The sequence below is a fragment of the Centruroides sculpturatus genome, unplaced genomic scaffold (assembly GCF_000671375.1).
Source record: "Centruroides sculpturatus isolate CEXI.00-Female unplaced genomic scaffold, Cexi_2.0 scaffold10, whole genome shotgun sequence".
NCBI classification, from domain to species: Eukaryota; Metazoa; Arthropoda; class Arachnida; order Scorpiones; family Buthidae; genus Centruroides; species Centruroides sculpturatus.
The window spans coordinates 1,521,628-1,533,818 of record NW_019384396.1 but is presented as its reverse complement, the minus strand read 5'-3'; the positions used below and the strand labels follow the sequence as shown (position 1 = coordinate 1,533,818).

The window sequence follows — 12,191 nt, the reverse complement described above, 5'->3', positions numbered from 1 at the left end:
TAACTGTTGTGACATACGAAGAAAATTGATAAAAGGTAGTATCGAGCGAGGAGGCGCAGTCGAACAATCACCCCTCCCCTTACAATAACGAAGGAGATTATTTATAGTCTTTTTTTTCTTTCGCAGAGGCTACTGACCGCTCGTTATAATTAACTCGTTATTTGGGGGGTCGTAGTCGGAGGAGGAGCGTGCGGGCCACGCGCCGACGGACGCTTCGAGTGTGTAGATGAGGACTGGCGACGGAAATGGGCGGAAAAAGAAAAAAAGCGATTTCTCTAGAAAAGAGGGAAGAAAGTAGAGTTAAGTGGGTCGTCGAACATCCCGGCATAAAAACATTCGAAAGTTAGATGAGATTGGACGGAACTAGTTCTGAGCTGTAGAGATGACTCGGGGCTAGGGCGGGGGGGCGTCTACCCTTGCCAGAGGCTCGACTGCGTTGACACAGTGTCCTATAAAACCACATCATTAAGGACAAGGGACATACGGGGAGTTCAGTGACAAGACGTGCCTGGTTCGCCGGGAGTTACCGGTTAGATGATAGGAAAATAATCTCGCCGGTTACAAATAGGTCTCGGCGCCTGCGGGCTGGGCAGAGGCGCCTTCTTCGGGGCATTACCTGTTGCCGTATGGCACCATACCCGTCTGGGTGGTGGTCGCGTACGACAGAAAGGGTACGGAACAAGTTGGGTGCGGTTACGTCCGACTGGGTTCTCTACCCCTAGCATACTGATGTAACTGTATACGGAAGTGGAAATTTATCTCCGGGGATTTCGATTTTTATTTATTTCTTCGCTCCGGTTATTTATAGGGCCATGTCAATAAATAAAAAAGTGATCCGGTTCGTATCCCCTTCGTCCGACGGCTTCTAAAATTAGAATTTTGCATGAAATGGGACGGGCAGACCACCGAACGTTCTTCCGAATCGTCGGTCGGAAGACGAATGTAAGTGTGGTCACGTGATGGAGACATTCCGAACGTGACTTAGCGGAGACAGTCACTGTTTTGTCATCCATTCTCTTCGACCTAATTAGGCGTAAGAAAGAGTAAAACCGTTCGGCCGAAACAGGTCGACATCAAAAACGACCCGCATTCTATAAGTGTGCTGGGGACAGGCGCGCTCTCCTATATTTAACTCCGACAGTCGATATATTTAGAGCCCGAGTTTATTTGTAGTCGACACTCTTATCGGCCCGTGTCCCTTTTTTGTCATCGAGAGCGGAAGCGATTCGACGACTCGTTCTTACCCCGGACGGGGAATTTCGAATAGAACGGGTAGGAGGCGCCCGGGATGCAGCTTAATCGGGTGGCTGCGACGTCACAAGCGATAAAGCCAGGGGTTGATCGGATCGATCGATTTTCCCACGGTTTATGACCAAGTCGGTTTGGCAAGGACGGCGACTTAAACCAGACAGATCTTGACCTCGCACCGTCTACAATCGTATCGATGGCAAACGTCTAAAATCCGTGGCACATCGCTTTGGACGGTGACGTCGTTGCTAGCCAGTGCCCAGTACCGGATGCCAACTTCAGCTGACGGACAATTTACCGTTTTTTGACAGAACTTGATTGTTCTTTCACCGACAGACAGCCGATATGTCGGGTGCACGGATCCGAAACGAACCGACAGTCCGAGCGATTGAGTTTTACCTAGCTATATTAAAGGGATGTTCGACCGACTGTGAAGGACCGGGGACCGAATTTCTCCAGAAACAAATCTCGTAGAAGGGACGGCAGAATCGCCCGAAATCGTGTCGGAGGGTGGTTTCCGCGATGACCCAGAAAATGGCAGGTTCACCCGGTCGACACCGACATCGTTAGGTGCCGGCTAAAAACAATGGAACGACCTCGGGTGGACCGTAATTTCGTTCAGAAGGACCACTCGCGGGGGTGTGGTCCCGCCTCGTCAGCTTTCTATCGTTTAAGCATCGTTTAAACTCGGGTACTTAGAGGAGAAAAGTGGGGGACTAAGCTATGTGGTTTACGGGACTCGAGGGACGGGTGTTAATGCTCCACTTTCTCGATACAAAGCCATCGCGTGTAACCAATACGCTTTAATTGTCTAATTGTCCTTGCTTAAAAGATCGGGCGGAGAGAAAAAAAAAACTGGATCGCGCCGGGTTCGGCCCGACTACTGTTCGGGGGTGAGAAACTATTGAATCTAGATCGTTCCGAATTCTGTTTCTTATAAACAAAAGAGGATGCGAGGGGTTGAGGCCCGATGGGGTGAAGTGCCGGGAAGCGTGATGTCTGAGAAACTTGGGAGTTTCGCATCACCGGGAATCATCGCGTGCGGCGTGTTTTTTTTTTTTTTTTTGAAGGGACCCACCGGTAGCCATTTTCGGGCGCTGCCAAAATGGCGCCCAGAGTTACCGGAAGAGAGTCGGGGATGAGGGAGACGGAAGCGATGGCCACTGACTTTCGCCAATCAATAGGATTTCCTGCCTGTGAATATCACGGCGGTAATTACAGTCAGAACGGGAGCAGTTGGCCGAAACTTAATGATTGTCAAATAACGGTAATTAAGTGACTTTTCGTGCTGTGGTTTTCACCTCTGTTTAGCAGGGGAGTCTGGTGCGGAAGCGTTCCGCTATACGCCAACCATCCTTATCTAATAACACATCCTGACTGCGGCCATCACGCTAGCTAACGGTCTCCGCTATCGCACCCGGGACGGGGATATTACCTCCCGAGGTATAATGTCTTAACTGGCGGCACCTGTGGAAAGACAGGTGAATGGAATAACGCGGAGGGTGAACGACCCCGATATCAACAAATCGATATATCAAAAGACACTTCGCTACTTTCCTCGGGCCGAAAGGAGAGTAGGCAACGCCCTCCAGAAATGGGGTAGTGTCATCTCCGTTTTCGTTCCGGCTCGAACCGGTTTGCTTAATTGGTTTACAATAGGAGTACCGAAGCAACAACTGGTTTATTAGCCCTTCTAGGACAGATAAGGTACCGTCAATGGCCTTTGATTGGGAAGAGTGGAATGACACTTCCAAATCGGTTACCTCGTTCGTACGGAAAAAACGATACCGCACCTTTATCGGACGTCGGGATGGAATCTGATCTTTCTCTCTTTGATAAAAACGCCGAAGGCCCCCGGGGCCGGTTTACTTTTTTTTTTCATCCGCAATTCCCATTTCTCGACCTCGAAACGGAACGTTGTATAACCAAAGAATGTCGATTGTTGACAAATATCGTCTTCGAAACGCGGAGAAAAGTTTGAGGCAATAAAAGCCGTGACGTAAACAATTTACGACACGGGAGCAAGAACGCCGAGTCGTGCGCAATCATTAGGAAATAACAGTCGAGTGGAAAGGGAAGCGGGACAATGTCACTGTCATATTTTCTTTCCTCGCCATTCATTTCCCGGGAGGAAGCGTACGACGCACTCCTACGGAATTCGTGCCTTGGGCAAACACCGGCACCCCCAAATCGCCAGACTTCCCGGGGATTTCGCTGGATCATCGATTACGACTAGTATAAAACTAATTACCTGACCGTTACAGATGACCGGCGTGACGTTGTGGGCGAACCTGTCTTCCGTTCTCCTCAAAAATGCCGTCCACTGTCCCCCTCTGGCCACCGTCGTGTCCACCCAGGCCTTGGTCACTCCGCAAACATCCACAATCTGGCAAATGGAAAAAAACCAGAATCGCGTTAATACCAAGCCACGCGTAATTACTAAACGATGGCCATTGCCTGTGCTACCGTTAAACAGAGTCGCTAAGCGGGCCTTATTGACCTTTGTGATGTCTTTCTAAATCATATGGTCAAAATTGCGTGTCTATTCGTGCGCCGCGCGTGATTTCGACGACCTTTACGGCGCAGCATTCTTTTTTTTTTCGCTGCGGCTATTGTTGTCGAGCCTTTCGGACACACCCTCGCGAGGCCTAATTTTTGCAGCTGCCCTTGAGCGAGCCTGTAGGCTTCACTCGTCTAAATATATTCTACTTATGAAGAGTGCTAACAACCTCTTCTCCGTGGAAGATGGAGAAACGTCGCCGACTTTTAGAAAAGGCGTCGCGTGGATCGGTTCTGGTGTGTCCGCATCGAGGTGTATCCCCCGGGCGTATAGAAACGGAATGCCATAGCGTAAAGTCGGCGGTGCCGACCGTTTTCTGGCGATCGACCGTTCTCCGTGACAATCGTACCGCTAATTTTGAGCACCCGTTGTCGAAGTAACAATAGAATGCCATCTGCTTCCGTCTGCAGCGATAGGGCCATGCCCACGTACTCCATCTAACTCTATTGTACCTCCGACTTCCTGCCATCCATTCACTCGACAAACTACCGCTTCCAAGTCATTACCTAACACAACCGTCTCCATCCTATCTCGTCCAAAACATCACCCGCATCTAATTGCAAAATCGCGGAACACGGAAAATTTAGCGCCAAACAATTAAAATAAGAGAGGATCGCTGGCATTCCATTGTCTTCTCGAGATGCGTTTTTGGCACTGCAGAAAGCTACCCAAACCCTTCAGAATTGCAGAAAGAACTCGAAAAGGCTGCATGTGCCAGATAATGCTGGCATTGTATGTTTCAAACCGTGGCTAAACCCTCCCGAACTAACGAAAGTTACAAGTGTAAAGTTTAACCGATAGGAATTTTCAGGCCGAACGAATAAGTTCTTATTATGTCTCCACGCTGGAATTGGCGAGAAAAGATTATTTTCGTTTTAAATAGCTCGTTAGCGCTTAAGTGAGAAGCGGACAATAAGAAGGGGGAAAGAAAACAAGCGTAATTATCGGAGATTTCGAAACGCGCTGGCGCGCTGTGAGTCACGACCGCCTCTCTACACCGTACGCTTCTCTATCGCCCGTGACGTAATCGTCGTGGTTACGATGAGGCAAGACAACGGTCGAAACTGTCGCAACTTCTTACAGAGTTCGAAGCGGCGGTTGTCGGGTTTTGGGACAAATTAAGAAGAAGAGAGAGACGGTGATAAACGAGGTAGGCAATCTGTAGCTGCTACCGGGAGAGATTGGGTGGACAGCGATAGCCTTTGCAACCGACATAGAAAAACAACGTTCCGTGACATCCATCAACATCGATCGCGCCTTTTTTTTTCCTCTCTGCCTTCCTCCGTTTAAACTTTTGCCGGACACACAAGATTAATTGGCAAGAGAATAACGCTTCCTCCGTTCGGCAGATCGGACTCTTTGATCGACGCTGCTAGCGCCATCTGTGGCTCGACGACAAATTACTCGACTGTTTATTAAAGCCACTTCTTTCTCTTCCCTCCTAAATATGAACACAACTCTTCCATCTTCGTCCGTAATCTCCATCGACAATTTTTCTAATCCGTCCTAGCGTATTTCACGCGTGACGTTACGTATTCTTATACATTGCGTTACCGATTTTCTATTTAGTTTAGGTATCGGCCACCAGATGGTGGTAGTCGTCAAAGAGCCCGGTCGGGACGAGGATGTGGCACGAAATAAGAGGACGAAATTCTTTTATAAATCCTTATTATTAATTAGCGTGCTAGAAAGTTACCGGCCGTAATGACGACAAAAGCTGATGCAGGCTTCTTATTATTCACCACCTCTTCCTCCGGCAAATTAATGAACTGCTTTTTGATGGCCAACAGGCGGCATCTGGTAGGAAATGTACTGATGAATATTGGATGGAAAGTTTAACCATTAATCAGCCGTTAATTAGACAGGAGATGGAGAAGTCTCTATTACCCATCATCCATTAGAACCATTTGTGCTACATTTGGGACGGACGACGGGCCACTCTGACGCATCAATCGCACCATTGATCGAGCGCCTACCTAAGAAATTTTCCATTCATTACAATCGAATCCCCCCTTTAGTTAATTTCAACTTTCGATTGGCAGACGGGGTGACCAATAACTGCTTCTTACCTATCCTCACGGGCAACAGAGAGAAAGCCTCTTTTTTTTTCCTTTTTTAACTTGCCAAAGAAGCCAAAAAATTAGCGTCATTTATTTGATTCGTGGTCGATTTACTCGATTCTTTAAGAGAAGGTAGGGGAGAATCTCCGGATCGATGATGCTCGTCAAAGGACGAAATATTTTACATCTATCGGAAATAGAAGGGAACTTACCACTTCCTGTGCAAAGTAACGGAACAACCCATAGCTACGCATTGTTGTAGCAACCCGCAGACTCTGGATCCAAAGGCTCCATTCTTCACCGGTCCCCTATCACGGTCCTGTCCATTTATATAAGGTGTCAGTCGGTCTGAAGTCCATTAGGTGATCGCTTTGTTCTCTCACGGTGTTGATAGCTCTCCCGTAACGCCGGTCCCAAAAATCAATTCGTGATCTCTGGTCAGCCAGGGTCTAGCTGCTAATGCAAATTTATGGTAGCCCATCAAATAGTACAGCGTTTTCCCAGATATCTAATCTGACAGGTGGTATATGAATCGCCTCTATTCTTCATCCTTCTAACCTTGGACCGCCGCGACGATTCCCTCCGGTCGACCGTCTGTCCGCTGTTTATTAACACCCGACACTTATTAAAACATCAGATTTATATCAAATATGCCAAATTTCAACCAATCCGTAATTGGTTAACGGTAAAACTGCGAAAAAAAACTTCGGATAAGATGGCGTTGTCGTTAAAACTAAGGCCGCTGTTGGCAAGTTATTTCCTGAGGGGGCAATTTAGTTTTTCAAATTAAGCGAAGCTAACAATTACCCGAACATAGCACAAGAGAAATTTACCATAGGAACAAGAGGCCTATCGTTTTCTTTCTATTTTTTTCAATGGGAGATGCGAAGTCGGTTTCGGTGTCCACCGAAATTTTAACACGAAGCGAAGAAATGCAGAACAGAATGAAGTGGACTTTGTCGTCCGTAATAGGAGCCCCTCTGAAACCCTGATATCCGGGCTGCGGAGCGGAGATTCAATTTATTCTTCACGTATTCCCGTTTTAATTACTCCCGTCCCTCTCTTTCCTCCACAAAGACTTTAAAAAAAAATTGCATTTTTCGTGTCGTCTGTACGATTTTCAAATAAAACGATTCCCATTTTAGTATAACGCGTTCCAAATAACGTCATTTTTTTATTAAATCCGTACGGATTAAGGAAGTTTTCTGAACTGACGACAAAGAAAAATAGTGGCACGGAATTCCCAATTAACTGCGATTGCTCTTCAAGATGTCGTGGGGAAATTTTTGTTTCCAACGGAGAAAAATGTAAAGATATTCCCCTTTTACGTCGAAAAGTTTCTATGCAATTTAATTTTCTAGAAAGTACTCGATGTTTGTCAGCAGAAGCACGTGTAAGAGAGCTCTAAGACACTAGAACACGCATCACTCGAAGTGTTTACGAAGCGGCACGAGAAAATAAAGATTTAAATTTTCTAAACGAGTAATTTCGAAAGGTTAGGGAGGTAAGGAGGAGAGAAGAATCGCGAGTTCAACAGGTGCGAGAGATCGGCGGTAGACACGGAGGACAGATTTATGGAGACAAGTTGCCAACCAGACGCACCATTATAGGTAGGGGCGACGGCGGTCCAGAGGTCGTCTTTCCCCAACGGTAGGAATCGGGTGTCGGGAACCGGCCGCAGATCCGGCCCGCCAGAAAGGGTAGGGTTTCTTCGGATCCATCACCGTGTCTCCGGCATTCCCGACGAACATGAACGTGCATTTAATGAGTCTCTTTGCTCCAGGCTCGGGTCGATTCCCGAGCTTCTTCGCCTTTCCTTTCATTAGCCATCGCCGCCCCCAAAAGATTAAAGAAAAATTTCCACTTTCCCTCGAATTCTGGCCATAACTAATACGGGGTGATGGAAAATCTCGAGCGGAAGAGGGATTACATTAGAAGGAGGAGGAGGCAGAATTCGGTCCTGGTCGGAAATTCAGAACCGAGTCGTTAAAGTTGCAAGGAATTTGCACGGTGGGCGATAATCGGGCGGAGACGAGGGAGGCGTCGGGGACGAGAAATTGAAAAAGGAGGGAGAAAGAGAAACCGCAATTAAAGCGGGCGATTGTGTTAAATGTCTTTCGCCGGATTTTGCATATTATTGACTATATTTGCGAGCTGCAGCGAGGTAACGATATGCTAATGTGCCGGGCCGGAACCGAGGATGCACCATTTAATCTGTAACGTCTTGCTATTGGAGATGATGGGACCAGCCGTTGCAACTACGCTCGGTTTAATTTAGCGGGTACGGTCCAACCCGGACCGAGAGACGGCTCAGTGCCTCCCCGCGCTCGCCTCATTAACTCCGAGCTGAGGCTCCGTCGATGGCGAGTCAAACAAGGTGTGAGAGGTGTCGTTCCTCAATTAGTGTCCAATGTTTTGTAAACGATACCGCAAGCTGTCGGGGGAAAATTACAGATGTCGACTGCAAGCATCCCGCTAGGTAATAACGTCGCTCCGACGGTCCCGCGGGGGACAACCTCTCCAGTCTGTCGTCTTTCGAGAAGAAGAAGAAGAAGAGAATCGGCCGTTATTCTTCGTCCTCCGACGCGTCGCACTAACGAGCCAGCGAAAGGAGCCGCATTATCACTTCGACACGGACATAATTGCTCCGGTTTAACCGAGAACCGGTTTTACGGCTGGAGTTGGAAACTATAAACTGTCGGAAAGTACGGACTATATTAGGCTTGTCATTAGGTAGAGGAGGAGAGACGCCGAGCTCGTGATGAATGTCGAACCACGGTTGGGCCTTCTAACAGCGCTTTAATATTGCACTCTCCAGAAGAGCCTATCAATCACTGCTCGGTCGGAATCGATTGAGGCGAATAGAACTTCCCTTTGTCGTTGCCATCATTAGTTACAGCTGGCTGAATAAATATCCTCGCTCGCTTCGCGCCGCTATCTTTCTCCGCATTCGCTTACGACTCGGCCATCCCGCATTAAAAAAATGGCGGACGACTCTTGTCCGATTCCTGCTTCGACACCAATTACTCGGCTTCTCCCCTCCGAAGGGCGCACCGTTACGGCGCTTCTACGAGTCTGCCCGCTTCTCCATTTACTCCATACCACTTTTTAACCGCCGTCGATTCCGGTATTTTAATCCCCCCAAAGAAATCCTCCGGTCCGGGCCTCTTCCCGCATTAATTAAGCCAATCTGTCGACGTCACAAAAACCCATCCCGCTCTCAACGAATTCTTACCGTTCTCGGTTATAACGACGTTCAAATATGCCCGAGATTTGGCCAAAAATTACGCGCGCGCGACACTTAAAGACGTTTCGGTTCTTATCGTGTACTTTCTCCCTCCCATAAACATCTACTTTCCATGATAAATCGACGGATGTTGGAGGCTAACGTCTTAATCGCCATTCAATTTCGTTCTGTCCTACACTTCATATTTACGTATTAAATACAAATTTATACCATACACTTTCCTTAAAATTTAACCGTGGATTCGCATTTTAATTAAAAAATAATTATGTCTACTAATTAATTTTTTTTAATTCTAAATGGATCTATTAACTTTCTCTCCAAAACATTTTTTTTTCTCAATGTTTTCATACGGAATTCCGGTTTTTTTTCCTTAATTATTAGAAAATTTGCGAAGAGAGAAACGTAAAATCTAAAGGAAAATGTGTGAAATGCAAATGTATGAATAAATAAACTTATTTTGAATTTTAATTTATTTAAATAGCCTCTAACTTGCTAACGGTGACAATTATTTTCCTATCGAATCTAAAAAAAAATGCCTTTTTATAATCTATAATTTTTGGAATACGATATCATTTTTGAAATTTGAATCTACTGTCAATGTATTCAATCGGAAAAACTTATTTATAAAAGAATAAATTCTTAAGAAATTCCACGTTTCTTAACCCATTTTACCTCATTTTATACCTTTAAACATTACAAATTTCTTCATATTATTTACATATTTCTACACAATTTGTTAAATGTTTCAACCTACAGTTTAATTCTTCGAATGTTAAGTATGATTCCGATATATATGTCAACGTTTCGAGAAATTAAAGAGGAAATCTACTTTGATAAGTTAACAAGCGCAGATAATCAGTAACTACCCGTTAATACAATTTATTTAAAAGAGGAAAGTTAAACGAATACGAATCTTATAAAGTAAAAGAGAGCCAAATCCATAATGGCGTCGTTTCCCTCGAAGATTTAAATGTCATTTCCTAATCCGAACTAAGCTTTAACGTTGTAATTGAGGTATTGTGGCAAGAGAGTAGAGGACGACCGAGTAAGAGGGGGAGAAAACAAGTGAAGAAAGATACTGAAAGAATAGAAGAAAGTTATCTGGATTTTAAAGATGACTGAAAGAAATGTAGGGAAGTGATTCGCCTGACTTAATGTATTGACAAAAAAAGTGAGGATAATATCTAAATAAGATTAGTTTATGATAGAAATATAGTGTACTCTGACCTATATTTTTATATTCTATAATAAGTGTCCATCGAGAAAACTTGAAAGAGAGAAAGAATACTGTATAAAGAATTCGAGAGAACGTTGATGCTATTGGAACTTGGAATAGAAACCCGTGGAGAGAGTCTCCAGAACATGTATCAACCGAGATATTCTAGAATAGACATTCACTCATAGAAGCTGAAGACTCGTTTCTAGGGAAGAAGCCAAAAAACACGTTTCTATGGAAGACGAGTGAACGAGAAAACCGAGAAAAATGTTCCAAGCCTAAATGAATACTTATTCATACTATAATTTTTTTAATGACTATAAACAGAGCTAAAATTATCGAAGAGCATTGTACTTTGTCTATTTATAATGTCTTCGGAGTAAAAATATAATTAATATTTCCTCTTAATTTCCAAAGAAATACTACTAATCTACATCCTTTTGCGTTACCTTGCGAAGAGTATGGCATTTAAAAACATTCGAAAACTTCAATTTTCAATGTTTAAACAGTATTTAAACATCTTAATATAATTTTAATAAAATACTTTTAAAATAATCACGTGGAAAAGGGCACAATTATTTTATTTTATTTTGAAAATTTTGCTTCTAGAGGGCGCTAAGAGCAGTTTTCATCCCCATCACCAGAGAGATGAGAGGGAAATTGTTAAAAACATTCAGTTAATTTTCATTGAAAGTTGGCTTAATTTCAAATTTCTATTTTCTTCTTAAATACAGGAAATAAATGTATCGTTTTACTTCGTCATTTTCGTGGAAGGAACCGGCGTTAAAAACGGACAATTCGAAAAGTAAGAGTAATAGAGCTACGGTAAGCGGTTACTAGAAGATAATTCGTATGTGACGTTTCGGTATTAACACTGTGATAAGCTTCTGGCATTGGCCATTATGGACGTAACTCCCGTAACAAATTAAATTCAAAGTATTAATGGCATTGGCAAGTCGACTTCACTCTCCTCTTTCCAACCTCTTTTATACTCCGAACGATAACGCAAAAATCTTCGAAAAAATGAAAATCTCCATCTTTGGAACTTTGTAAAACTATAGAAAGTGTTCGAAATATTGTTTTATTTTTATTCATAATAATAAATTAAAAATATTAACGCAACTAGTTAATTAATTGCAATGAAGTTGTATCAAGGGGAGTGAGTGGTCACTCTCCTTGAATAGCGAAACACTCACTTTTTTTTTTGTATCCAAGACAGATTAAGATAAAAACCACATCGAGAACTATAAAAATATATATATATTATAAAATGTAAGTAATAGTTTTACTTAATTTTCAGTTCTTTATTCCTTTAAAACAGTGTTTATCAAGGGATAAAAATAGATTTCTTGAGAAGAAAAATTTTTTAGGTACGAAAAACTATGAGAAATAACATCAGCCAGAATATGTTTAACGATATCAGGCGAAAAATAATGGAATTATTTGGAATAAATAATAATAAGTATAAAATATATTATTCTTTTAAATTTTGTTAGGAGGCGATTGGAAAAAAATATTGACTAAAAAAAATTAATAAGAGTCTTTTAGGGGAAATTTTTAAGAGAAGATTAATAAAACCTGCTCTAAAAACGGGAAAACATGTAGTTTCTATTGTTCTAAACACAGGATTATCCTAGAAGTAATATTGATACTAAAAATCGATTTATTTTTAATTACTTATCCAAGTAAGAAGTGCAGACTCTCCTTTTTTAATTATTGAGAAATGTGTGTAAAAAACTGTTTGCGTTTTCCAAAGATCAGATGAATTCTCTAAGATCTTCCGAAGCTCACTATAATTTATTCCACCATTTAGAAATATTTAGATTCTTTTAAAACTATTCCTCTACATTAGTCTAAATT

The 12,191-nt window shown here is 43.3% G+C and overlaps 1 protein-coding gene across 5 annotated transcripts in view; it reads right to left on the bottom strand.

The window, feature by feature from the left end:
• Positions 1 to 12,191, bottom strand: part of LOC111618434 (MDS1 and EVI1 complex locus protein EVI1-like) — a 50,739-nt gene that overhangs the window by 8,090 nt on the left and 30,458 nt on the right. For all 5 annotated transcript variants that reach the window (XM_023359981.1, XM_023359976.1, XM_023359978.1 and 2 more), the window contains one exon: positions 3,500 to 3,634. In XM_023359981.1, coding sequence (XP_023215749.1) covers positions 3,500 to 3,634 — 135 coding nt within the window. The remainder of the gene's footprint in view (positions 1 to 3,499; positions 3,635 to 12,191) is intronic.